Source organism: Camarhynchus parvulus, chromosome 3 (genome assembly GCF_901933205.1).
Source record: "Camarhynchus parvulus chromosome 3, STF_HiC, whole genome shotgun sequence".
NCBI classification, from domain to species: Eukaryota; Metazoa; Chordata; class Aves; order Passeriformes; family Thraupidae; genus Camarhynchus; species Camarhynchus parvulus.
Window position 1 is genome coordinate 46701276 of NC_044573.1, and position 27701 is coordinate 46728976.

General features: G+C 39.5%; 1 protein-coding gene across 3 annotated transcripts in view; it reads right to left on the bottom strand.

Annotated features, from left to right (window-relative positions):
• The window catches only part of LOC115902443 (SAM and SH3 domain-containing protein 1-like), a 531864-nt gene that overhangs the window by 187417 nt on the left and 316746 nt on the right, over positions 1-27701 (bottom strand). The window contains exon 1 of one of the 3 annotated variants that reach the window (XM_030945938.1): positions 3550-4154. The exons of the other annotated variants lie outside the window; for them this stretch is intronic. Within the exon in view, the coding sequence (XP_030801798.1) occupies positions 3550-3594 (45 nt within the window). The 5' untranslated portion in view covers positions 3595-4154. Of the gene's footprint in view, positions 1-3549; positions 4155-27701 lie in introns of those variants that run through there. 3 annotated transcript variants of the gene reach the window in all.

Genomic DNA, 27701 nt, shown 5'->3' on the forward strand with positions numbered 1-27701 from the left:
CACAAAATATAAACTGAGGTAGTGAAATGGGAGAGATGATTAGGAGGGGAAAAAAGTCTATATGCAATGACTATGGAAGAATATATTGCTATTTACTAATTAACTACACAAAACCAGCATGATTATGGTGGCTTATCATGCAAATGGATCTGCAGTTTCTTCATGCATGTGAATTTGAACTTTCCACCTGGTCAATGGTGCATAAAGTGTTTCAGATGTTGGTGGATTATATCCAGACAAGAACGGGCCTCTCAAAAAGGATGGGACTTCTGCATGGTAAGGGAAGCTGATACAATCAATGTGCCCAGAACTCAAAATAAGGAGATGATGCAGTCCACTCCCTTGCCGTGCCCCAGCTAAGGGGTGCTTTCATTTTAAACCACAATTTCTTCAATGTTCATGTTTAAAACCTACTAGTGCTTTTATTTATGCTATTTCTAAAGAACTGTTTAGCTTATCTTTTTGTTTCACGCACTTTAAAGTGTGATCACTCTTCCCATTGTGTGGTGAAGCTGGCAACACACACAGTTAATTTACAGTTCTGCAGAGCCAAGTTTCTGAACTACACCCCAAAAGTCTTAGCAGAGGGATACTACACTTACCAAGAGCAAACACCGGCACATTCTATTTGTATGGTTAGACAGACCCCATAATAGAACCCATGACCTGGCAATTAACACTCCTTCTGTTCTGTGCCCGTCTCAACCTGTATCAAATCCTACATTGACAGCAATTGGCAAAACAGAGCAGTTCTGAATTTACATGAAGAAAATCCCCATCAGCAAGAAATTTTGTCTGTGACCACTGCACCCCAAATGAAATGAGACAATGATAAGGATGGCAGGGCACTTCTGAGCCCACAGGAGTGACTCCTGACCTCAGGACACCAGCAGCCATGAAGGAAGTCAAGTGACCTTCCACATTCATCATTCCTTGATGAGAATCACAGTCCAGACCCAACCCATGGATATAAATAGAGGCAGAACTTCAGCATCTAATATGAAACAAAGAAAAAAACCCATCTTCCACAGGATTTGGTGTCCTTGCATCAAACAGCCATTTTGCTCTAATGATGTTCCTACCAGTTTTCTATGAAAATGACTTTATGGTTAAATGCTTTTCTACCACTGTTACCATTTCTATCCTGACATCATAAACCACGTTCTGTTACTATGTATTTTGTTACTAAAACTCAAAAGTGGGAGTAAAATGCCTGCGGATCAGGAGAACGGGTCCACCAATGCCTTTGAAACATCCAGCATGCCTTAAAGTGTTTTCTTTTTATCTTTGACAGGGAATGTGGCTCAGACCAATGATCCAGTAAGGACCAGATATCCTGACTGACTCTCGCCAAGCTGGCTGGATAACCCCACAGTCAAGACACATGGGGAACCAGTTCACCAGGTTCCAGTACCGAGATACTCTGCAGAGCAACTTGAGAATCCCCCCCAGATCTTGGCTCAGCACAGCAGTGTTACTGCAAACCTCTCTACCAGTGTGAACACCAGCATATCTTCTTCATGACAATCAGCTGGCTTCCTCCATAGGAACGAAAAGCATTTGCTGTTCTCTTTTGAAATCACAACCAACATTTCCAGGCACCTTTCTTTTATAATACTTATTTAAAATAACAGTGTTCAAACACAGCCCCATGTTTGATTTCAAGAAAAGGGAAATCCCACAGACAGCAGATTTCATTGCATCTTTTTCACACAGTGTTTCTAAAGTTCAGTCTTGAGTGCACAGCTCTGCTCTTGGCAGAGAAAGCTCATCTGAGAAGAGTACAATCAGATGATGATGGAAGTGCTACAGTTCTGGGAAAATGGTTGTAAAAACCCCCAGTCACTGCAAAAAAAGAACGAACTGAAATTTTCTCCTAGTTTTATTTTTTAAAGAGATATTTAATCCACTTGGCAACTAAATCATGCAGGAGACGTTTCCAAAGTGGTCACTGGACTTGACGTTGATATAACTAAGTTGCAAAGGTAATTTTCATGCATGGGAACCTGTTCAATATATATGTTCAGACAACCACAGAGGTTGTCTTTACCCATAAAACTCTTGGTTTGCAACCAGATTACATGGCTGCGGCCCAAAGGTTCAACAGGACAATCACTTCCACTTGCAAACCTGCTGTTGTGAGCTAATGACGTTAGCACAAATCACATATACAAGACAAAAAAATTAAGAATTCATAGCTTGCAGACTTTAGCTAAATTATATAGAAAAAATTACCTTAAGTCATACATCCCTAATATGCAGGTTGTTTGAGTAATCCTGTATTTTCAGCAGTGGAACAGCCAAACGGTTACTTTAGTCACCTTTTTCAAAACAAGGAACTACAAATAAGCCCTCACAAATTTGAACAAGTTTTATATTAATCATGCTCTCCCAGCTGCAGTGCTTCCCATGGAAAAAAGACCTAGAGACAGCTGAAACAGTGCCATCAGATTAAATACACCAGTAGAGTAAGAAAAAATTACTGACATTTTAAGAATATGGAAACAGAAAGATTTTGTGGGAAGTGTACCACATGAATAAAGTACAACTCACTTTGTAAGCAAGTGTAGTAAAATGGGTTGTACTGTGGCTTCCTCAAACTGATCTAAGGCTGCCCGTGGCAATGCCTGAGACAATAAGCCAGACAGACTGATTATAAGCTTTACCAGATAGATCAGGCTCCTTTTCTCTCTCAGAAAAGAAAGTGTTCTTTAAGTTACTTTAGCAAGCCTCCAGTTGATTTTTCCTTTTTGTCAGGCTAATATGAATGTCCTGATTACCATCAGCAACAAGAGAAGGCACAATAAAGTTTACTTGTCCTAACCTGCAGCTGTGCATTTAAGTACCTGCCTTTACATAAGCAGCATTATTCTGTCTGGCCTTTCTGCTCTTATGGGCAAAACTAGGACTTAAAAAATCCCAGTGTTTCTTTGAATAAAATCAATAATTCAATGACTGAAATAGTAGTTGCATTTTGATGGCAAAAAAAAAAAAAGAGAAAAAAGAAGAAAACGGCTACTTACAGAATGTGCAGAATACTGTTCTCATAAAGAGAACAGTCATAATTAGTCACCTTTAAAAATTTTTTTTCCCCATCATAAATAAAATTACATTATGATTTATTTTTCCTTTTTAATTTTTTTAAAAAAGTAAAATATCTACCTCTTTAAATATCAAGAGAGCAATACCATAAATTATTTTGAAAATCTGGTTTACACTTATCTTAAAAGTAGCTGCTTAGACAAAATACATCTGTTTAATGAGCTGACGTGTTTCCCTTTCAGATTCTTTCGAAAGCTATAGGAACTAACTGTGAATCAGATTTGTATCTTGATATTAAAAAAGAAATCATATTCCACTTCCCAACAGAACACAACAGCAAACGTGCCTGTTACTGCCTATAATGGCTACATTATGTTTTCTGCTTAATAAAAGACATATAACTCTGCAGAGAGAATAGCAGAATCACTTCCATCTTACTTTTCAGAAACTGCTGAATAAAACTCAGAACAATAAAGATCCCTTTCCCCATTCACACAGTTTACTCACCATCACTTTATTCCAAAACTCAGTTTCACTTGAAAAATGATCCATAACAATGAAATGATTTCTTCCTTGTCAAAAGTATCACTCCAATAATTTAAATTACTGAACGCAGAAAAGGAAACATAGTGCTCCACAGAGCACTCTAAACACGCTCTGTTGTTTTTGCTGATGCAATGAGGCTTCTAAGCAAACGAGCAAGTTTGCAAGCAAGCTGGGTAGTGGCATTTTCCTTATGATTCAAAAGTGAAGTATGCCTCAGCTAACTGAATGCTCGCACAACGTATAATAAAGGAACTCAGGGATTCATACACGTCTCTAACACAATCATTTGTAAAACTTCTACTTGTATTACCATCTCTAAGTCTGCCACACCTCAAAAATGACAAGCCAGATACAAACTTCTACTGGGTGCTATGTGCAGCCAAGAGAAAGCTTCAAGCCAGAGGCTTGTGTTTAAAAGTCTCTGAAGTTTAAGTCCCTAAGGTGTATGAAATTACATTCCGTGTATGGAATGTAACTGTGGATTCTGGCTTGCTGCATATATAAATATGATAAAGTTCATCATAAGCCACACATTAAAAACATAGAGTCTGCCACAATGCATTACCAGATTAAAGCACAAAAGTACTGCGATAGGAAGAAGTTACAAAAATGTATTTAAATAGGTTTATAATTGCAACTTTTAACAATTAAAACGCTCCTCCTTCAAGTGTCAAGAAAAGCACAGAAGCATTTGCAGGGTAATTTTCTAAGAAATGGGTATAACAAGATCGAGGGAAAATCTAAAAGCTTCCTTTCCACAGAGGTGCAGACCTGTCTGAGCCCTGAGAAGGCAGAGTTTAGAAACAAACCCCTGCCTTAAGATGAAGAGGGGAGAAATCCATAACAACTTAATGACTGCCTGATAGGTAGGAGCCTCCAGTGCAAGATGTGTCATTTATTTCATCAATCTTTAAAGCTCATGTCAGCTGCCTTGACAGGTAAACCTTGTGAAGGTTCAAAATCTTTCAAGTTCCAGACCTCAGCAAATAAATGCTGATGCAGACCTTTACATGACCATCAACCCTCACCGGATTCATCGAGTAACCTTTTTTTCCTTTGCCAGCTTTTACTTTTTCTGACACACTGAGCTCTGAGCTGGTATTCCCTCTACACCACTTGACGTTTCCTAATGAGCTGGGAGCGCTGCATGTGCTGCAGACCTTTTTGCCTTGGAAGCTGCATCAAGATGAATGTTCTCCACAGCTACAAGTTTTAACATTTAAAACCTCATGTTTTCTTCCAAGCTTCTATCTTTAACATCTTCCTCTGATGCCCTTGCTGTGCTTGCAGGTTCTTGTCACAACTCAGAGAAACTGGCAGGCAAAACTAGGTAAAGACATGGATTAAAGCAGGGAGTGGCTCTTAAGGGAGCCCCAGCACCCTCTGCTGGGGCTGGAGTGGTGGGAGGTAGCTGGGCCAGCCCGTGGCACTTCAGCCTCATGGCTGGGGTGACCCTTCAACAGCTGGGGCATGAAATTCCTAACCGGTGGTTTTCACTGGGTGAGAGAACAGTAAAGCTACTGGCCTGATTAACTGAAAACATAAGAAAAAACTTCTGCTTTATTACAGGCTAGGAAATTCTACACAACACCTAATAATATACACACATACATACACACACACACACACACACACACACACACACATATATATATATATAAAATGGCATAATATCTATGCTACTATAACCTGAACTAGTTACACACTCGCAGACAGCATTTAATTAGATCAGTGGGCCTAAATGAAAAGGAGAATAGAAATGCCGTGTTTATTTATTTTTACCCAATAAAGTTTCCCACACTAGTGAAACATCCATACTGGACTCTGCACACTTTGGCCAGGGATATACTTGGGCTGCTTAATACAATTATTACATTTACAATCCAGCTACCTGATTTTAGATATCCTGATCTGTGCCATCCCCAAACAATGTGGAATAAATTTAGATGCACCATTAATCAGCACTTTTTTCCCAGTTAATAGTTTCTGTGTTCTACTTATACCAACAAAATTAAATAAAACAGGATACTGATCATCCTGTATCTGTGCAGAAATAAATAACTTCAAAGGATGTCATTCAGCAATAAATCTATTACAAGTGCTTTTTAGGCTCTTTGATTTGCAAAAATTAGCAAACTGTTTGTTATTGGTATGTACATTTTTCTTGCTTTATTCTCTGAATCCTGCAACCCAGCAGATTAATATAATTCTGGTATTTTGTGAAACATAGGTATCTTTGTCCTTTTGCAAAGGTTCCTTAACCCTCTGGGCTTTCCAGTTATGAACAGAACATCTCCAATACCTTATCTGTTACTTTGAACCATGTTCATTGAACCCAGTGGGTTGGAAATATGTCTCCACTGTAAGCACCAAGGAATTTTTGTAGATCCATTACATTACTGTGATAATGCTACTTTATTTTACTTGGCTATTTTATTTTGAGAAGCATTTAAGACCATGTTATGAAACTTAATTTACACTGAGAATGATTTCATATTAGATTAGTTATTAAAAAAAAAAGAAACAATTTCCACAGTAAGAAATATTGTGGTGAGAAGCTGTGATGTAAATACTAAGTGACTGAATTCTTAGTTTTGAAGTGATGTTTAGAGGGGAGCGTGGTAAAGGAGAGCAAAGGGTAGTGATGGCAGCTTGGGCACTGCAGGATTCTGTAAGCTGGCACTCGGGATAGATACAGCAAGGTAAACCACAGAGGTGAAATGGTGCATGGTAGAAGCCATCTTTAAAAGTCGATTTCTTTGCTTCTTATTTTTTTTCTTTTTAAATCTCTTGGTTTTCATGCAACACAGCATAAAATCTTTCATCAGGATCAAAATAAACATCTATCAGATATCAGAGATCTTTCTCTGCTGCCTTAACAGAAGGCCAAATAATTCAGAGACCAGTTGAAGTTCAATTACATTTTTCTGCAGTAAGCCAGAGAAAGGTGCAAAGTAAATCAACTTTATGTACTCTTCCTGAAGTTCTTTTATATTGATCCCCCCCAGAAAACGTGGTTCGAACGTTTTCACATGTGCATCATCTAGCTCTGAGGTTTGGTTCCGGTAGTAAGCAGAAATATATTCTGGTTTTTTATGCCCTATTTGTTCCTGCAGCCACATACTCCTTTCTGAGCTGTGCAAGTGGAGCAGTTCACCCCAGCGAGGGGCCTTCTTTACCCACTGCTGTCACACTTCAGAATTCCCTTATCCTGTGGGTGATTAAGACAGGCCACTTTAAGAATACTGTTCTCCATACAATATGTACACATTTCTCTATCCCAAAATTTAAATCACATTATTCTCCAGAATCATCACTCCAATCTGACAAGCAGAGGAAGATTTCACATCTGATTTACTTTGGGAGGTCTGGTTTTTGCAACATGAAATAAGGTCATAGAGGGACTGAAGAAGCATTGCACCAGCACGGAAGCCCATTAGTCTGAAAGTCAGAATCTAATGTGAAATTCTAGCTGCTGAAACAAGTCTATGCATTGGTTAACGTGACAGTTAATAATTTTGGACTTCACTAACACCAAATTATGTGCTCCTTTAAGGCAAACAGCTGACTTGCAGCTAACTTGCAGAAGAGTTCTATGTCCCCTGCAGCCCTTTGAAGGAAAACTGATCACCAACAAAACTACTTTTAACTGCCCCATAGATATCAACAAAACTGAGATTAACACTGTAGAAAGTATCCCATCTCCACAGCACTTTGGCTCTGAAATTGCTCACTCAAAATGCACTATAATTATGACTTGAATACTGAATGCTGATATAAAAAGATTAAACCCACCCGTCCAGGGCATAGGCAGATCCTCTTGTGACAGGGCAACATCTAACCCCATCAGGATAAAGAGCTGGGCCAGAGCACTGCCATGTGTGTGTGACCTGCCAGTGTCCTGCTTCCTAATTGCAACTGCCTGTTTTGTGACTGCTGATCACATCCCCTGAATAAGGCTTGAGGAAGTTATTTCAGGATGCACCACCAGTACTCTGATATCTTTTGTCTTAATGCTTTATGCCCAAATTAGTGCTGTCAGGTCAAAGCCTTACCAGCAGCAATGCAGGGTGCAGCTTGCTATGGGACGTGGAGAGGAATGTGAGGCACACGTGGCCCTCACTTCACTCTGGTTTGTAAGAAATGCCACTGCACAGATCACGAGATTACAGGATTTGGAAATTACATGAAGTGGCTGAACTCTTCCAATATACACTTTAGGGAAATTATAACACAAATACAGACTATTCCACAATAAGAAGTGAAAGTACAACTGCAAGATTTATAACCTACAATATTAATTTAATAATCAAGTCCTTATAAAATAACATCTAACACCATGTGACAAAGGGAGCTGACAGTACCTTCCCAATCAGTGCTAAATAATGCATCCATAACAACTGCCTCACTTGATTATGGTAATGTAGTTGATACTAGACACAATTCTAAGATTATTGAAGTCAATGAGTGTTCTTCATTAATGCCAATGGAATTTGAATAAGAATCATCAAACTAAAATCTATGAGAGGAGCTAAACGTGAAGTATGGGCATAAGAAGTAACAGTAGTTCTAACCTTGGATATTAAAAATTATGGTGTTCTCACTTTGTACCACCGTAGTGATTCTTAAAAATAATAACTTTTTTGAATCTTTGTGACAAATATAAATGGTTAAACACCTGATATAGGTCCCTGCTATTATCTGTGCACATGACATCCTCTGACACCCCAAAATACAACTTGGTCACAAAATATCAAGATTTGGTAATAAAATTGCACAGTTCTAAATTCTAAGTAAACTCTCTAATACTGGATTTACAGTAGTGAATTATTGCATGAAACAGCAACAGTTCTAACTAAAAAGTCTGAGGGGTGAGAGGAATTATTTTTGGTATTTATTGCAGAAGAATATATGAGCATACAAGAGAAAGGACTTGGGTTATTAATAAAGACAAAATGGGATAAAAAGGTCTCCAACATCTCTGATGGCAACTCCAAATACAAATTGTATAGTAAATGTGGACACAGCTGTACTTAGGAAATCTTAAATTTTACCATTTTTTCTTGCTTGTTATGCTACAGAGACTTGTAAGGATCAGAAGAAATTTTGCTTAGGAACTCTTTACTCAATTTTCTTCGGTGCTTATTTTCATTAATTTACAACACTATAAGAGGTCTTCAGAGGGGTTGGGACACTAATGAGGATGGTAAAGTCATGGCAAGTTTGGGAATTCAAAGCAGAGGTCAGCATGTTCACCCTGCAGGAACCCTACACAGGTCTTCAGCATTGACATGTACTAAAACTTTGTCAAGTTCCCAGATACTTCTGCCAAAATGGAAGAGCAGGGAAGTGCTGTTTTTAGTTTTCTAGCTATTTATGTTTGTTTTTTTTCTGCTTTCCCTTGCAGGAACAATGATACCTTTTGAAATCAGGATGCTGACAGGAAGAGCTCCCATTGCTCTTTTCTTCCTTGCAGATTCTGTGGCAGAAAACTCTGACATGAAAAAGAATTTGGAGTAGCAGGTAATCTTTCCCTGCTGAAACGAAGCAGGGACCTCAAGGTCAGCTCCTGTGTGAGATGTAAGAAACACGAAATACTGCTAGCAGAGAAGCACAAAGTAATTTCCTTGGATCAGATCTATGGTCTTTGGGGCTGTGAGTTAAAGGTAGCAGATGACATTGCTCTCCATCTGCAGCCAGACTAAAGCAAAAATTTTATCTGTGCACTTATGTCCCATGCACAGACCATGACACTTGGGCATCAATACAAGCAAAGAAAGGGTTTGTCTTGAATAAAGGAGTGCACATGAAATACTTACTGTTTTTAAAAAATGTGGGTTTAGCTGTTTTCCAAGAAAATGGCTCAGTATTTCTTCCTTACCAGAGTTCACCATCTTGGATAGGCTGACAATAGCAATTTTAAGCTTACCTAACAACCAAAACAAACCAAATCAGAACAAAAAAACTTTTGAAGATACTTGATGTCTGCTAACTGCCTTATTTACATCTGACCTAAGTTTTGTGCACTTAGGTTGTTGACAATATACAGTGTTGCAGACAATGTACACAGAGCTCTGCCATTTCAGAGGGGGAAGAAGAAAATCATTATACAGCTCTGTTACTTCTGCAGGAGTGATGCCAGCAATCTCTGGGAAAAGTGGGTTTGTGCTTACATGGATTTCTTATACAGCACATTACTCTATAATTTGCCCGTGCTAGAAGACAGAACCGAAAACCACTGACACTCTGCTCAGTCAGGCCTAGCCACACACAGACATTCTGTGTTTTTTGGAAAAAATGTAGTAAAGGTTGATACCGATTTTTTAAAAAAGCTATCAGTTAATTTTAAAAAAAGACAGAAAAAAAGAGGCAAAAGTAATTTTATTCTGAACTTTCCAATGGCTCTGTAAATTATGTTGTTCATGTTACTGGCTTCCTACACAACTTTCTTACCCATTATTAGGAGGCTGCTGCCAATTACTGGGTTTACAACCCTAAATCCTCGATGGTAAAGTATATTTCAGTCAACAAATCTTGACTGTAAACAAAAAAGAAGTAATTTGTTCTTCTGTAAAGTCCCCAGTAAACAGCAGTAAACGATGTTGTTCCTCTCTCTTGCTCAGACTTGCAAACACAGAATGTTAAACACCATTTTCTCATGCAGCATCACTTTCTCTCCATCACAAGGGCTGCCAGACAGTCCTTGTGTTCAACTTAACATAGGGCAGCATGAGAAAGACATTTATAGTCTAAGCTGGGTTGCAGCAAAGAGTGATTACTTGTCAAAAATAAAGCAGAATTATACAAAGTATATAAATAATCAGAAAGATATTTATCAAACTCCATGACAGTACTATTTCAAAGCTATCTCAGGGTTTGATAGTTGAAGGGGGAAAAAGGGTCCAAGGCTAGATGTCAATATTGTTCCAATCTGTCTCTTGGGAAAAGCAATGGCTGTGCCCCAATGTCTCCCCCAGCATCTGGCTTTAAAAGAACAATTTTTAGCAGTATTTTTTGTAAGTCTCATTCCTGCTTATCTATATATAATATCCCTAGATGCTTTGATAACTAAAAATGACACAAACACCCCACAAACAATAATACTATTATTTAACTATTATAACTTTCATAACTTTGTACTTTCTTGTACATATATAAGCAGAGCTTATTCTTTAAGCTTCAGCTCATGGAATCACATTATTTAAGAGAAGTTCAGTTTTCATGAAGAAAATCAGGTTGTTTTAAACACTCAGGATCTCAGAAAAGGGACATAAATTCTAATACCTAAAGGGTATAAAATGTAATTAGGTAAATAAAATTGGGCTTTTTTCAATATCTGGCATTAGCAATGGAGAAATCAAAATCTCTTAGCACCAACAAAACCCCTTGGCATTTTTATATCCACAATTCTCTACCATAAGCCATAATGGTAGCCTCATCTAGATTTTGTCCAGATCTGTGCAGAGTATCATAACAGCTCAAGATGTCCTCTGTCTTCTAGTGTTCCATATATTTCAGAAAGGGAGTGTGGTATAGCAGGAAGCACACAAGTGAACAATTTTCCTGTGCAACAAACAGCCCAGTGATCTTGCAGTGCTTAATAGTAAAATACAGTGCAAATGCCCAAATGGTTGCAAATGGGCCACCTTACAGTAGGGATCTTTTTATACGAAGCAACTGTGAATGGCTAATAAATCTGTAGTTTCATATCTAGGCTTTGAAAAAAGCCAATGGCATAACTTCATTTCAATTATTATATGCCAGATAATTTGAAGGAACAGCTTGAATAGCTAAATTGTTCAAGCCACATCACTATCCTGATTGGAGATATTTCATTAAAAAAAAAAAAAAAAACCTCAACAAATTGCAAGTAGAATTATGATTATTGCATCAGGACAAAATATCAGCTCTTTATGTTGTGTTTGTGTTGTGATTTTGTACATTGCATATAAGCAAAACACGGTTTCCTTTCTTCTTCTATCTAAGTTGTTCTAATATTTTCTTTTTTCTTTCACTCTGTTGGAGTTTGTCAGGGAAGAAACTATTTGGCATGGACTTTTTCCGGTGGGCTTAGAGTACTCCTTCAGCAAACGCCTACTTCATTTGCAAACACAACAGCAAATGGCAAAGCCGATCCCTCACCTGATAAGGCAGGAGCTCCCAGAAGGTCCCACCACAGGATGGGCAGCCCAGAGAGCACCCCCCACCACGCAAGGAGAGAGGCACGGTGCCGAGGGAAGCCCGGGCAGGGGGTGGGCAGTCAGACTGGGCTGTGCTGCCTTTCGGAACCCATTTGTTCTCGTTCCCGGGCCCGGTGCCCCTGAGGCGGTGCCGAGGCCGCGGCGCGGGCCCGGCGCGGTGCCCGCCGGTGGCCGCTAGGTGGCAGCGCGCGCTCGCGGAGCCGCCGCGGGATCGGGCCCTGCCCGAAGGTGAGGGAGCGCCGGGAACGCACCCGGCCACGCACCTCTTCGCAGAAAACCTGCTACGAAACTTAGCAGAGGTCCGGAGACAATTATTTAATTATTTATACGCCCGCAGAAATACCCTGTGTGCTTGTTCTGCCCTTTTTTTTTTCTCTTTTCCCCAGCAAAGCAAGTTTTGAACGGAACGTCCCCACCATGGCTGTTCAAGCCGACACGGAGACCAAGCAAGCGCACTCATGAAATCCTACGAAACTCCGACTATACCGTGGGCTTTCCCCTAAATAGCTTCGATTGCAAAAGCAGCTCTAGTTTTATGCACATGTTAATTACAGAATCAATTAAGATTGGAAAAGACCTCTGAGGTCGTCAAGTCCAATGTATGAGCGAATATCGCCTTGTCAGCTATACCATTGCACTAAGTGCCATGTCCAGTTTTTTCTTGAACACCTCCAGGGACGGTGACTCCACCACCTCCCCGGCAGCCCATTCTGGTGTCTCATCATCCTGTGACGAAATTCTTCTCAATGTCCAACCTAAATGTTCCCTAGCACAGCTTGAGGCCATGTCCTCTCATCCTGTCACTGGGAGAAAAGACCAACCTCCACCTGGCTACACCCTCCTTTCAGGGAGTTCTGGAGAGTGATTAGATCACCCCTGAGTCTCCTCCAGACCAAATGTCCCCAGCTCCCCTCAGCCTCTCCTCACAGGACTTGTGCTCCAGACCCTTCACCAGTTTCATTCCCCTTCTCTGGACAATAATGCCTGTTGGATTGGGGTCTGACTGTACCCCACTGGGCTGCTTCCTCCCAAAAAAGAACAAAAATCTGTAACTAGCCTGAAATCACGGAGTGCTGCTTTGCTTCTTGAAAGAAATAAGAGAAACTATTTCTGGAGAATAAAAGAGAAATAAAAGGGACACTTAACCACAGGCAGGTTTTAAGAGCAAACAGAGGTGGGTGTCCCTGCCCCCACTGGACTACTCATTTATCTGTGGAGGGAGAGAAATCTCCTCAAAGTCTGGATAAGGAATAGGGCTGGACCCACCGGTTCACCCCTGCTAAGTATTCTCCATCACCCCATCCATTACCCTGTTCAAGGATCAGACTGGAGAGTCAGCACAGTCTATGTACTGTTAAGAAGCTATGGCTTGTCTGTCCCATCACCAGATATCCAACACTGAAAAAGCAGCATGGCTGCTGGAGGGACCACAGGTGATTATAGATAAAGCATTAGCCTATCCCTTCCTTTTTGTGTTAGGGATATTGTGTGCCTACAGTGACACCAGCAAGCAGTAATTCTGAAACACAGAAGGTACATTTGACATCAGCATGTATCTATGATCATGAGGATCTCTTTCTTTCTAGGGTGTACAAACCACAGCAGAGCACTTCCAAGCCTTCTGTAGGCCAGGGAAATGACAGCCAGATTACACTGTAGACATGAAATGCCATCTAACTTCCACTGTTGTGTTTGGATGCCTTTTTTGCAGTTCTTTATGACACAAATTTGAGGCCATATAAAGACATTTGATTACCCTTGTTGTATATCCTTGTGCTAAACTTGCAATCTGAATCGTCCCATTTTGAAATGAAGGAAAGACTGGATAGTAGGATTCAAACAGCTGCCTTTATCAGCTGTATAATAACGTTCTCACATAAGATATGCTTTTTTTTCTCCTCAGACAGAGATTGCTGTAAGATAAGTAAGAGGAAATTATGCAAGATGATAAACACAATTATTCAGCAGTTCAGGAATACCCTGCAAAACCCCACTAACCAAAAAAGTAACTACAGGCCAAGAAGGCAAGGCAAAGAAGGGATGCTACACATGGATGAGGAAGAAATGAAAACCAACCTTGTGCGTCTCCCCCACTCCCCACTTTTTCCTTTTCTATTTTTCAGTCTGTCTCTCTGAATGAGTTTTTTTCCAGCCAAATCTCACTGCAAGACAAATGACCTGAGAAGTTTCATGAACCTTCCTACTTCAAAATCAATTATTTCTCCAGGCTCTAATAACCAGAGGTTACAAAGGGCTCCAAGGGGCATTATCTCTGTTAAGAAAGATACTTTTGAGTGCATTAGGGCAAACAGAAACATGCTTTGGGCACTTAAGGCTCTGGACGACTGTTCAGTAGAGAAAGGGGAGGGGGGACTAGCTCTGGATTTGCTCCAGAAAAGCAGCCTGGCTGGGGAATGAACAACATTTCAGTCTTTATCTCCTGTGAAATGCAACACAGTTGAGATACTGACACAATCTCTCATCTTGCACAACCTGTATAACTCACCATCTCTGACGTAGTTACCACAACCTGCAACTCTTCACAGAGCTGTGGACATGCTGCTCCTCATCCTTGCTGGACAGAAATCAAACTGCAGAGAGACTGTCTCACCCAAGGCCAAACAGAAATCCTGCAGCAAAGCAAGGACTTTAAGCCAGGTAGCCCATACTTGCACCTAGTCATCTCATGTCTTTCCTAACCTGTTCCTCAGTCAGGAATCATTCTTTGGCCAAGGGCAAGGTAGAGAAAAAGAAGAGTGGTAGCAAAGAGGGGTGGTGAGAAATTGAGTTAAAGATCAAACTTCAGAAGCCTTGTTGAATATTAACAGTTACATTTATCCTTTTCTCAAATTGAACTGCAGAAGAAAGCTGTGATTGGAGGTTTTTAATAGCAGCTGGAGCTTCTACACTTAGAGAAGTAATTTGACTTGTGATTTAAAATGTTTATTTTCAGGGCATTGATGGGAATGTGTGTCCTGCCTAAGGCCCTGTCACAACTCAGCAACTTTTTCCACTGTGAGCAATGCTGTCCTGAGCATCTCAGATGGCAACCACCTGGCACACAGCAGCTGGCAAATGGCCTCGCTGTACTCGCAGGGCAGCGTGCTGCTGTGGTTACTCTGGTGTGAACTCCCTGAGACAAGAGTGACTGAGCAAGGAGTTATACCTGTGTAACTAGAGCAGTTTAATTACACTGGCAAATTTTCCCTGTAGATAAGCACCAAGACAGCTCATTCTGACTCTTTTCCAGGAGAAAATCACTTTGGATGTCTCTGCACTTTTGTAAAGTCTGAGTGTTTACAGTGCCTTCACCCATAGCAGGAATAACCTGCAACCCTGGACTTTACAGTGCCTATCACTTTGGATCACACCCGAGTTTCTCATGCTCCCACTCATGCAATAAGTATTGAAAAATATAAATACTAAAAAACTAAAAAATATCCTCCCCCAACATAACCCCCCCAACACCACATAGTTGTAGAAATTAATGTAATTTTTTCACTACTGTTGTTGTAAAAGGCTAATTTATTACCTATTAAAGCTTTTCCATTCTCTTCAGAGAATTACAGGAAGCCAATAGAGAAACTAAGGAAACTGATAAAGAAATCCCCAGTCCCCCAAAAACCAGCCCCACAGTACCACTGAGGAGGATGAATGCAGCTTCCTAACAGCACCCCCGACTTCTCTTCCAGCCTGGCAGTGGTCCAAAGCAGACTCAGCTGCAACAGCATGTGCCAAGCTGTGTCACAAGCTCCTAACAGGTCTCAGGTGATCCCCTGACACTTCCACTTGTTCCTGCTGCTTTAAAGGCAAGCGACCAAACACATACCCCCAGATCTTGTGCCTGAGCCTTTTCAGCATCTTCTGTCATGATCTTAGAAGCAGACCAAGGTAGATTTGAAGAAACTTTATGCTGGGTGTTGCACTGATGCTGGCATTTAAGTTATGACAGAGGATTTGACACCTCCCCCAGTCAGCAGCTTTCAAGCAGTGCTGGGCCTACCCAAAATCTTGAACTCTAAAAGGCACACCAAATGTATCAAAGATAAAATGGTACTTAATTTCATCAGACTACATCCAATTGAATCCTGAAAAAACAGGTGAAAAAAAATCCCATACTTGTACAGTTGCACATTGTAATTAACCAACTTGGAATGCTTAGTAGATTATGAGTAAAGGAGTAAAGGAAAGATATTAAGCTTTAGATAAAATAACCCTTAAACTGGAATTCAAAGTATGAACCCTTGATCACCAATATGTGCAACGCAGGGACTGCTTCTTTCAAGTAACAGAGGTATTTGTGGGGGAGAAGAGTGCTGATTCCCATATGGCCTGGGAGTTCGAGCAAGTAAACTGCTTATTCTATAGTGCCAGAGTTTGCTGGCACTATTCCTGGTTTGAGATGATAGCTTCTGTGCTAGGAAAACATAAGAAGAATATTTGCTTTCTCTGGAAACTAGGCAGGGTTTGTCAACAATCCACTTTAAGGAAGCATTATGGGATCCTTTTCCCTGTTTTTTTGTTTCTTTACAGGTGAAGAAAAAGCCTGCTGCTATTCACCTCTAAAAGCACATTTAGAAAATAATAGATGTAAGCACAACTAGGGCTAGCCTGAAGGAAATGGCAACACTGACTGCACGCACTGTACCCTGACAAAATTACAGGGGCCTTACATACATTTACCAAAACCTGCAGAAGTACTCAAACTTTGGGCCAAGCCATGATTCATACTATAGTAATTCTACTCATTCCATTGGATCAGTTCCAAAAGAAGGTTCTTTTAAGATTTTTACATTTCTCCCTATCATAATGACACTCATGTATCTTCCATATAATGGCAACAAATTCAGACAATAGTTTTCAAGTTTTCAACTGACATCTTCTTTTCAAAATAAAAACTATTTTGGCAAGAGTAAAAGGAGCTAAGATTTATGAATATAAGGCAATGCCAAGTAAATATCTTCTTTTGACAGAATGTAGTTTTTCATGGTAAACAATGGTCAAACTACATATCCACCTAAATACTTGCCTTTCCATGACCAGATGTTCTTGACTTTCTCACAGAAGCTCATTGATTAATACAATCTTCAAGATGATGACATTATAGAAAAATGCAAAGTAATTACTGCTTTTAAAGACCCTTCCTCTTGTTTTGGCTTTAACTGGATGATTAAAAGATTCACCTTGTTAAAGCAAGGTAAACAGACCATGCACATGCCTGCACTGGAGAAGGGAAGCAGAAGGGCTGCAACTATGACCTCTCAGATGCCCCTTTGAATTGGGCAGGGAGTTGCCAAAAAGCAGTAAACAAACCTAAAACTAACAAGCTGTTGCTGCTGTCACTACACCCTTCACACAAAAATGGGCACCAGATCCTTGTTAGCAGGATTAGCAAGGGGTGACTAAAGCTGCTGGAAGGAGTCCAGCCTGGGTGCAGTCCAAGGGGCTGTCCCAGAAGGCAGCTGGACAGCCTGCCAGCTGGGAGCTGCACCACATTTTCACATGCAGCTACAAAGCCTATAAATTAGGATTGCTGAGCCTGGAGTTAGCATGTGCATGACTCACAAATATTTAATAGGGAGGAAGGAGTGACATCTCCAAGAGAGCCTGAAGAGAAAAAAACAAAACAAAATCACGGCATTGAAGTTTTGTGGAGAATCAAAGAGGAGCTTGTGTTTCTCACTGCTCAGTTGAATAGGGACTGAAGGACCAAAGTAAAATATTGGTTTAGTCCTTCAGTGTTTAGCCTTTCCATCTAGTCATTTTTATGTTTGCTTCTTTTCACCCAAAGCCTGACCTTGTGTGTATATTTTAACATGCTAGAAGTGGGCAAGAATCCTGTCATTTGGGAATGTGCTACTAAAGTCTATGTGGATCTGTTTTAGTAATTTGTGACTTTTATGAGTAATCCACTGGCAGTTGAGAACAATTTTTTTTCACTAGTTCTCGCAACATACTTGTAGAGAAATTAAAAAAGGAATTATTTGAATTTACATAGCTTGCCTTTATTTCAGAGTTACCATTCACTCTCTTTAATCAGATGACAGACTTAGTTGTTTGAGCATGCACTTGTTAGTCTGATGAATTTATTTTACATCAGAACTGCTCACACATGTATAATCCTATTTATTTAAGGTGTTTCCATGAAAAGTTGAAGCAGAATATCTTTCCCTTTTCAATAATTTTAGAAGTCTCTCCATTAGCTAAACATGGGGAACACGATTCTGGCTGTACTCTTTCCCCATCTAGGTCAGTTGGAATTTTACTATCAGTCAGTTGGAGTTTTACTATCAGTAACAACTTGTTACTGTCAGGTAACAATTTTACTCACAAGACCAATTGTACTGCAGAGCTACAGCCCAACTGTCTAGTGGACTCTTCATTAGCTCATCTCAGTTAATGAGTAGTAGAAATTATCCAGGCATTTAATTACAAAGCATTTGAAAGAGAAGAATTATTTGCAGTTCTTTAATTTTCCTTTTTCATTGTTCTTCTGCCATTCTATGTCATACTTCAACAACTCTTCAATAATAGTAAAAAGGTGTCTATTTTAATGAGGGCCTAGTGTTTTTAAATAGCTGGTCCTGAGTATTGCTGTCACTATGCTTAGGTCTCGACTGTTCTAAAGTAATGCTTTGTTTTTCCAAATATATTTAACCACTCCTCCAGCAGTTTAACACTCCCATCAATTTAAGAATCCCTTTTTTTAATCAGGTCTGCAGCCACTCTACAAATACAGTAAGATTTACAGTAACAGCTTCAGTTTCAGATTAGGTAATCAACAAAAAATTGTTTACAATATATACCACTCACTGGAAGAGAACATTTTTCTTGCTGCAGAGGAGCAGAGAGGCAATGGACAAGAAAGACTTACAACATGAGAAATCAACAGCTCCAGGCTGTGCCCACCTGAACCATGCTATAGGGCTGTTCTCTTCCTTCTGCAGATATGACAATTAATCTTTATACCTCTGATAGTCATCATATACCTTAATGAGTGCATTATCACTTGCACACCTCCCCCTCCACAACCCATTTGCTTTTTTTTTCCATCACAGGTACTAACTGGTTAGTGGATTCACTGGCTATAACAACAGAATGTCCTGAGTTGGAAGAGACCCACAAGGCTCATCAAAGTCCAGTGTTGCTCTAGGACACAAAATAAAACTACGTGGACACTGGAATCTCCAAGGTAAAAAGGGGGAAAGTTTAATTCTGACTCCAACATTTATAGATTTCCAAAAGTGACAGTGGATTGGAGGATGACAGTGCCACCTCTCCAATGACACTGGACAAACCAACAGTCCATCAAATTTCTCCTCCTCCAGAAAAGAATGCAAAACAATAAGTATTTACTGAAAAGTGCGTGAGAAAGTTCATTACAAGAATGTAAACATAGAAGGCTTAGAGGAACTCAAAAGAACAGGGTGACAGTCCAGCTCCTGGCCCTGCACAGGCCAGCCCCAGGAATCACACCATGTGCCTGAGAGCATTGTCCAGATGTCCAAGAAGAAAGACAGTTAGCAGCAACTTATGGCTTGTAACTACAATCTCCTTGCTAAAACAACCCCCACTACTCCAACAGGTATTCTCTAGATGGGCTATAACTCTGCTCTCTCCATCTCTCCATCAATGCTTTTAACCTTGTCTGTCCTACCAAAAACTGCCATTAGGTTAAGTTCCTTTCAGTTGTTAAGAGAACAAATACATCAACTTTGAAAACTCTGACCTAAATCACTGAAAAAAAAAGAAAAGAAAAAAGAAAAGAAAAAAATCCATTCCACTGAGATAAAACTAAGGACTGAGGAATAAAGATGCTGCATTTTCCCCCCGATCACCGTAACTGCACAGTCTTTGCCAATGTTCTGTGACAATTTTCCTTTCAAGAGATTTCTTCCTACTCACCCTTACAGTGCATTTTGTGTTCTCTAGCAGAAGTATTTCAAGGCACCTTCACGTGTGTGAAATACATCTGTAGTATGTAAAGTTGCTGTTGTAAAGCAATGACCGAAGGTGCCCATGTTTGCAGTAACCTCTGTGAGCACATGAAATGCCTGCAGCTCCAAGGCTGCCTGAGCCTGGCGTGAGCTTGGCCACTCTGCTGACAGCACAATGCATCTCCTTCTGCAAGTTATCTCTCTGCTCCAGGCAGACTACCCTCAAATACAGAGTAACATAAACGAGTAATGGTCTGGGTACACTTAATTAGCTGTAAGAAGGATATAAAATATGTATCTTTTCTTCATATCAGTTTAAATGTTGTCCAGTCTGGGAATTAAAGAAAACCAATTTACTATATCTGATATCTGAGATATCACTGATAACAGTATTAAGAAGGAAAAAAAAAGAAAACTCTGACAAGAAACTTTAAGTCAAACCTTCTCAGTTTCATTGCTCTGAAATAAAATTGAAATAAAAAACTTCGGTTCATTTGGAGTTTTTTCAAAACCAAACCCTGATTGACAAGGTTTTACAAATATGAAAGCTCCCTTGAGGTATCCTTAAGTGATTTAAAATTTATTACAGCTTTGTAGCTAGTAATTACTTTCAGAGGGGAAAAGAAAGGTAGTTCCAGTTTGTAAATTGCTGCTTTGAGATGTAGAAGAGTAACAATAGCCAATATGCTTTACTTAGGTGTACTGTTAATTAAAAAAATACAATGTTATTTAGTTAGTTAGTTAAAGCTGGTCCTATAAGGGACAGCTTTAACTCCAAACAAATCCCTCAGACCCAAGAGAGCTGCTGGACAAAGAGCAGCACTGCCTACCTCACTGCAGATGAATGCTTGTGGTTAGGGTGACACCAAGTCATAAAATGGATAACAAAAATTACAGGTGCTATAGGAATTTGTTTGACTGATTTACTTCTAATAGCTCCTGAAAACCCAGTACAAATCAAAGACATATAAAAGCAGCATCCAGATTATTTTCTCAAATAAGGTCTTAAGCAACATGATTTGTTAATCAGGATCTATGCACTACACATATCAAAGACAGGTGGGGGATGTGTAGTGTTGTTAAATGAGCCTGACCTTCCTTCTTCACATCAAAACAAATCATGTTCCTGAATAACAGCTATGGAGTTAGAAAGGTTTTGGACTTCATCATCAAATGCATCATGAAAGAAAATGGCATACAATGAGCTCTTTGCACACACTGCTTTGCTTTGGGCAAGCATCCATTCTCCTGTGTTAGGAGGGTGACTATTACACAATCAGAACCATTAAGAATATTGCATTTATGGGAGCTTGATTCCACCCCTACCAGTGGTACAGAGCCCCCAATAAACACAGTGTTTGGGTTTTATCTGGTGTACATAAACTGCTGATTTTAGAATAACTGACTGTAATGGTTTATAAAATCCAGTGGAGAGGCTGTTGCAGAGTGGTGCCTGATTAATGGATTTATGGGAAAGCAAATGGAAGAATACAGACAGTACTGGGAAAAGCAGCAGCCTGTTTGGTGCTTGTACATCTAAACAGTTTTAAACTGCATGAACTAATAAAAGTCCATCTACTGTCTTGGTGTTTTTTCGGGTTGCAAGGACACATAGTTTTGATTTACTGTTTTTGAAAACATAGGGTTTTATTTCTGTATGAAAATGATTCAAAGGGTTAATGGCTTTATTCTTTGTGTAATGGCTTTTGTCTGCTATCCATTGGAAGGCAATCACAGAAATTATTCCCAAATGATAGGGCAGCTTGCCTTATAGGATTCAGCACAGAGCTTTCCAACAACTAAAATAGGAAAGTGAAATAATACTTATTACTACTAAAGCAAATACTTCCCACCACAAAATGTCAAGCAATCATCTAATCACTCTAGGAAGGACAATAACTGCTCTGAAATAATGTTTATTCCCTTATTCCTTGCTAAGAAATTGCTTATGTAATACCAGAAAGAACAACACTTTTCAGATACAATCTGTAAGAACTGCCTTTCTCAAAATGCTTGTGGTCATTATCAATTTAGCTGTAAATTAAATTATAAACATCAGATAAATATCAACATTCCCTTCCACAGAAAAATGGCAAGTCCAACCAGACCAAGGAGATGAAAATGTGGTAAGCAAAGCACATATATATAGGTCCCATGGGAAGAATACTATCACTTTATCTTTTGCTTACTCCAAAGCAAAATAAATGTTAAAATTTTCTCTTCCATACAGAGAGCAACTAGGACATGCCACAAACCACTACAAATAAAGCTCCAACTCTTTGCTATGGGCCAACTGTACAGGGTATTCCTAAAGGAATTATACCTCTACAAGCATTAGGTTTCTTTATATGACAGACAGTACTACCTAATAAAGCCTGTAGGCTGGATAGAAAATATTTTATAATCACAAATTGAATGTAATCCAAAGAGTTAAAAATAAATGAAAAAACCCCACAAAACAGTGCAGCAACTCTAAAGAACAACCGAATTTTCAGAAATTATAATATGTTTGAGGCTATTTGGTGAGCAGACACAGAGGCTAAATTCATCAAGAAAATTATTCACTCAGCATTAGCATTACAGCTGTGTTTTGCCTCCCAAGACTTTTGCCTTTATTTGCAATTGTGTTGATTATGCATATGCAAAATATTTTATCTATTCTATCTATTCCCTTTCCCTCTAAATGGTGCACTAATCTGTAATGACAGGCATGGTGCTGCACATAGAAAACTCATCTTCAGGGCAGGCAACCGCACTTGGTTCATATCTAGCCACTTTAAAGATCTGAATGCTGGATGAAATGGGTATAAATTTTCTCTAACAATATAAATGTGGCATTTTACACAAGAATAATGCTCCGGTTTAAGGAAACAGTTGTGGTATGTAGCTGAATTCATTAGTGATTATTCCAAAAGCATGACTGCAGCAGCAAACCAGCACTTCAATTTTAATTTGTGAGCCTTGTGCGGGGTGACAGACATTTGCATAAGAGTGACAGTAACTTTAATCCCCCTATACCCTTGACTTGTGCCTTGGTTTCTTTGAACACATTTCTAAATCAGCAAAGCTTCAGCCAATTAGGAATTATAATACTTGTTGGGAAAGAAAAAACGTTTTCAATCCCAATACAATTTTCATGAAATAAATTATTTGCATAGTGCACAGCCAGTGCAAGTAACTGTATTAAAATGCCATTGCTAATTAAATTGTATCCTTTAAAACTTGGCAGTTTGGAGCAGAAAAGGAGGGGAAAGTGTTAAATTTATGTGTAATTTTAAGCAATATTCTAAACACACTTTACTTGGCAAATATTTGCTGAGCATTTCCTGACTAAGACACATAGTGATAGCTATTTTCCTATTCCGTCATACAAAAGGGCAAGACAACAAAAGCAGCTGTCTGATTAGGGGCACTGTTGCCCTGAATCAATTACATCCCCACAGCAGAGAGCTACACTTATGCACCTGTTTTTAAATAAAAAGCTTCTGTAGCTCCCAAGCCTTGTACAAGGGAGATGGGGGTGGGGTTGGGGGGAGAAACTATGAGTGAAAGAAACAATAATTCTTCTGAAGGTCAGCCAGGGCATCGTTCATCCCTCACTCTCCACATTCACTGATTGCCTCTGAATAGGAAATCCGCCCAAATCTTCTGTTACAATCAAGAAGGGGGGGAGGAGATCCGTGTTGAACATGTGCCACTTTCACTGGCTTTTGAAGGAATATAATTATTGTATTTAACCGACTGACTTATCTCTTTCCCAGAGCTTTTCAAGTTGAAGGGTGACAGAGCTGAGGAGTCTGAGAACTGGCTGCTCATCCTGATTGCAGTGTGCTTCGAGGTACCCATTAGTGCCCCCCCACCTCGCTCCCCTCCTCTCCTACCCCCCAGCCAGGGCTGCTGCTTCAAGTTCTGCTCACAGCAGCAGTACCTGGGTCCTCACTGCCTCCCTGCAGTTCTTGCTGACACTGGGTGGGACCTATTTACCTTCCAGCCTGAGGTGCTGTTCCCTGAAAAACGGCTGTGGACTCAGAGCCCAGAGTCTGGTTATTCTGATGAGCTCCAATACCAAACAAGAATCTTTCTGCAATTCATCCTGTCTCATAGCTTCTGGTATAGCACCTTTCTATAAGAAATTCATTACCATTTACCACACAGAATAAAAAACAGCCTGTTTATGCAGTCTTTTACTGCATGCATAAAGCTTTCCTTATAATGTGAATTATTTCTCTGAAGAATTTGCATTTAGTACATCTGACCTGTCTAAGCACACTTTTTTTTCCTTTAATATTAATAAAATCTTAGTCTTTGATGCACGCATACTTCTTTTTTTACAGGATGAAGAAATTAGAATACATTGTTTTCTTATTATCTGAATGCATGAAGAAAAATGCAATTGAACTGATAAAAGAGAGTGGGTTTTGGCCAAGGCAGCTGTTCTGCAGTGGGTGCATATGTTCTGTTTTCAATTCCAGCTCTGAAGTGAAAAGTGTCCAAGCTCCTGTTTTCTTGCATACATAGCAGAAGATAACTAGATAGCTACCCTCATAAAAACTGCCACCCAAACACTACAAAAGGAAGATCCCCTCCAAAATACAGACAGGTTTTAACATAATTTATGAATTATTTTTAATTTTTTCCATTTTGCTTTTACATGCAAAAAGGAGTCTTCAAGGTCTTTCAGAATTATAAGTCTTTTGCAATAAATACGGCCAATAAAAATCAGGGCTGAAAAAGTTCCTAAACATAATTTTGTAAATGCTTACAAGCATTGGATTTTTTTCAGGCCTTAAATATCAAATTATCAAATTACTAAGTAGATAAAATCATTTTATTTGGGCAAAATGCAATTTGATATTTAATTGCAGCAGCACTATGTAATTTAAAACTGTATTGAGCCCAAGCCATCTGAAGAGGTATCTGGATTGCATCCCTTTGTGATGGATCTGTCTCTCTCTCTGGATAGCTGGGGAAATCTAGGATACTCTATTTGACTACATGCTCAAGATGACTAAAGTTGAGAGAAGTAAAATATGATGGAGGTAGATAAACAGATGCTTTTAACAATCTCAGTGCTTGCATAAATCCTTTGGTACCCATGCAGCTTTAGAAGCCTGACCTGCAGTGTCTGCCATATTGGGAAATGAAATTCAGTATTTTGGTCTCAAAGATCCAGGTTTTTGTGCATGTGCATACAGACATAGCAGAGTTTCTAACCTCCAAAGATTGCAGTAAAATCCCTAACCTATGTAATTGAGGGACTGCATTTACGTAGAAATTTTGTATTCTAATAGGACTTAGCTGGACAGGATATTTTTAAGAACAGATGTAAAAAAGATGTAAAAATCAGCCTAAACAGAGGCTGAAGGTGAAGAAATACCTTTTTAAAAGACACTGCTATGAAAATAAAGCCTTCATTAGTTTGTGTTATAATTTGTCTTTATAATTAATAAAAATATCTTCCATTGCAGATAGGCATTTCTTAAAAGCCTAAAACAGAGTCTGGCAGAGTAAGTAATTATTTATTGAGCAAACTATGAAATTTTAGCACTCCTTGTCAGAAAAATCTCCGTTTACTTCTTTTATTAAATGATAATTATCATTCATTCTGATTTTCAGTCAATAAAATTAAAGTGAAAAGTCGCTCACTGGAAGAAGACATTCTGATCAGTCAGTCAAAAGAGCTGTTTCAAAAATTTCTGAAGAACGGGGATGCAGAGTGTCAGCAAACAGCACTTAAAACACAGAAACAGTACAGATACTTCTGAAGTAAAAGGCCAAACGAGGAAACAAGTGGGCTCTTTTGACTTCAGTAAGGCTTGCAACACATCTCCCACAATACTCCTAAATCCATGATAGGATGTTACAGTCTATGTAGGTATAAAATTTACTGTCTGGTTGGGCTCAGAGGGTTGGGTCAATGGGTTGTGCTCTGCCAGAGGCTGGTTAGATGCAGGTGTCTGCCCTGGGACGTGTTGTGGTTAACAGTGACACAGGTCATCAGTGACCCAGAGGAGGTAGCAGAGCTCACTGCCATGGGGGCTTGCAGCTCACTCCAGAGCAGTGGGAGCCATCAATATGCTTGGGAGCAGAGCTGCCATTCCAGGAAACCTAGACAGGCTGAAGGAGAGAGCTGACAGAAGCCTTATGAAACCCAGCAAAGACAAATGAAACCCCCTTTTACCTGGGGAGAAATAACTCCTGCAGCAGTAATGGCTGGGGAGCAGCTCTCAGGGCACTGGCCTTGGGTGTGTGCAGGGATGAGCTGACCAGAAGCCAGCAGTATCCTGGCAGCAAAGACAGCCAGCAGCACCCAGGGCTGCAGGTACAGGAACCCCTTAACCACAGCCACTCTCTAGTCAGCACTTCCTCTGATATACAGGAGACACTGATTAACAACCAATTTCAGAAGATAACTACCAACATGGTCAGGCCTGGAACACTTGCCTCATGAGGACAAACTGAGGGAGCTAGACTTGTTCCATCTGGAGAAGAGACAGCTTTGGTGACACCTGACAGCAGCTCCTGGCACCTACAAGGACGTTATTGAGAAAATGAAGCCAGCCCTTCACAGTGGTGTATAATAGGAGACTGGGAGACAACAGGCATAAACTGAAACGAGAAGTCCAGATTGTTTATCACACAAGGTTTTTTTTTTTTACTTCTTGGACAATGAAGCAGTGGAACAGACTGCCAAGAGAGTCTCCATCCTTGGAAGATTTCAAGACCAACTTGAAAAAAATCCTGAGAAACTTCATCTGAACTTATCGTTCACCCTACTCTGAGTAGGAGATTGGAGTACATGCTTCCTGATCTTTCTTCAAACTTGAATTCTGCTGTGATAGTACACACTTCAAAGAAGGAAAACAAGACCCATCTATTCTTGAATATTAAGCCAATTAAAATTTTCTAAACTAATGACAATATTCAAATCTCATGTCAATAATACTTGCCAAGAAATAAAGCACCTTGCTAACTTCTCACCAACTGCCATGCAAAATCTCACATTTATTTATTTATTGAGAACTTAGGCCAGAGGCAAGGTAAATGCACTACTTGGAAGGAAGAATACATTTTTGACTTTTCCTAAGACTCATGATTAGATTATTTTGTTCATCCTTCTTTGCCTAGCAAAAATCAGTAAGACTGAGACCTTTAGTGTGTTTTTAGTGCCACATATTCTAAATTTGTGCAGCATATACAAAGTACATGTCAAACTAAACTACAAAGTGTTCCTCAAAGCTCCTATTATTGTAACTGCAAATTGAAAGAGGGGAAAGTCTGCTTGACTAGACAACAAGAAATGAAGTATAAATACTTATGCTTTTATGCAGACAGGCAATTTAAATCTGTAAGCATTTTGCCCTACAACAAAACAATTTAAATATTCTTTGCATTGTGTTTCTATGCAAGATTTTTTTTTCCTTGAGGTGGGTGTTGTGTTTATTTTGTCATTTGGTATGTCAAACTCAAATGTTGAAATTTTTGGGCTTGGGAGTGCCAAGCAGCCCATAGCCAAAACTAATATTCACAGACCAGAGATAGTTCAAACAGTGGATCACTCACCCTCCCACAGACAAGTCTAAGAGGCAATTGGTACTGCACCTGTTTTAACACGCATGGTATCACGATGTTGCCGTCTGTAGACATAATAATTTAGGTAAAATGTCCTATTGCAAGATAAGTCCCCAAATTACTTAAAATATAGAACTATACTTCAAGAATAATATGTATTGGTATCTTTCATTCACTGGAAAATAAGCAGTTTTGTAGCTCTCTTTGCAAAGGGAGACTTCTAGTTGCCTATTTAGGCAATTTGAGCATCAATCTTCCTAGCAGATGATAACCAACATTCAGCACTAACTGCAGCAGTCTAAATTAGAAAAGAGACATTATATTTCCTAGATTATTTTTTCTGCTCATCCATAAACACCGGTTATAATCCATGCACATGTTCAAGAGCAGACCCAGTGATTGA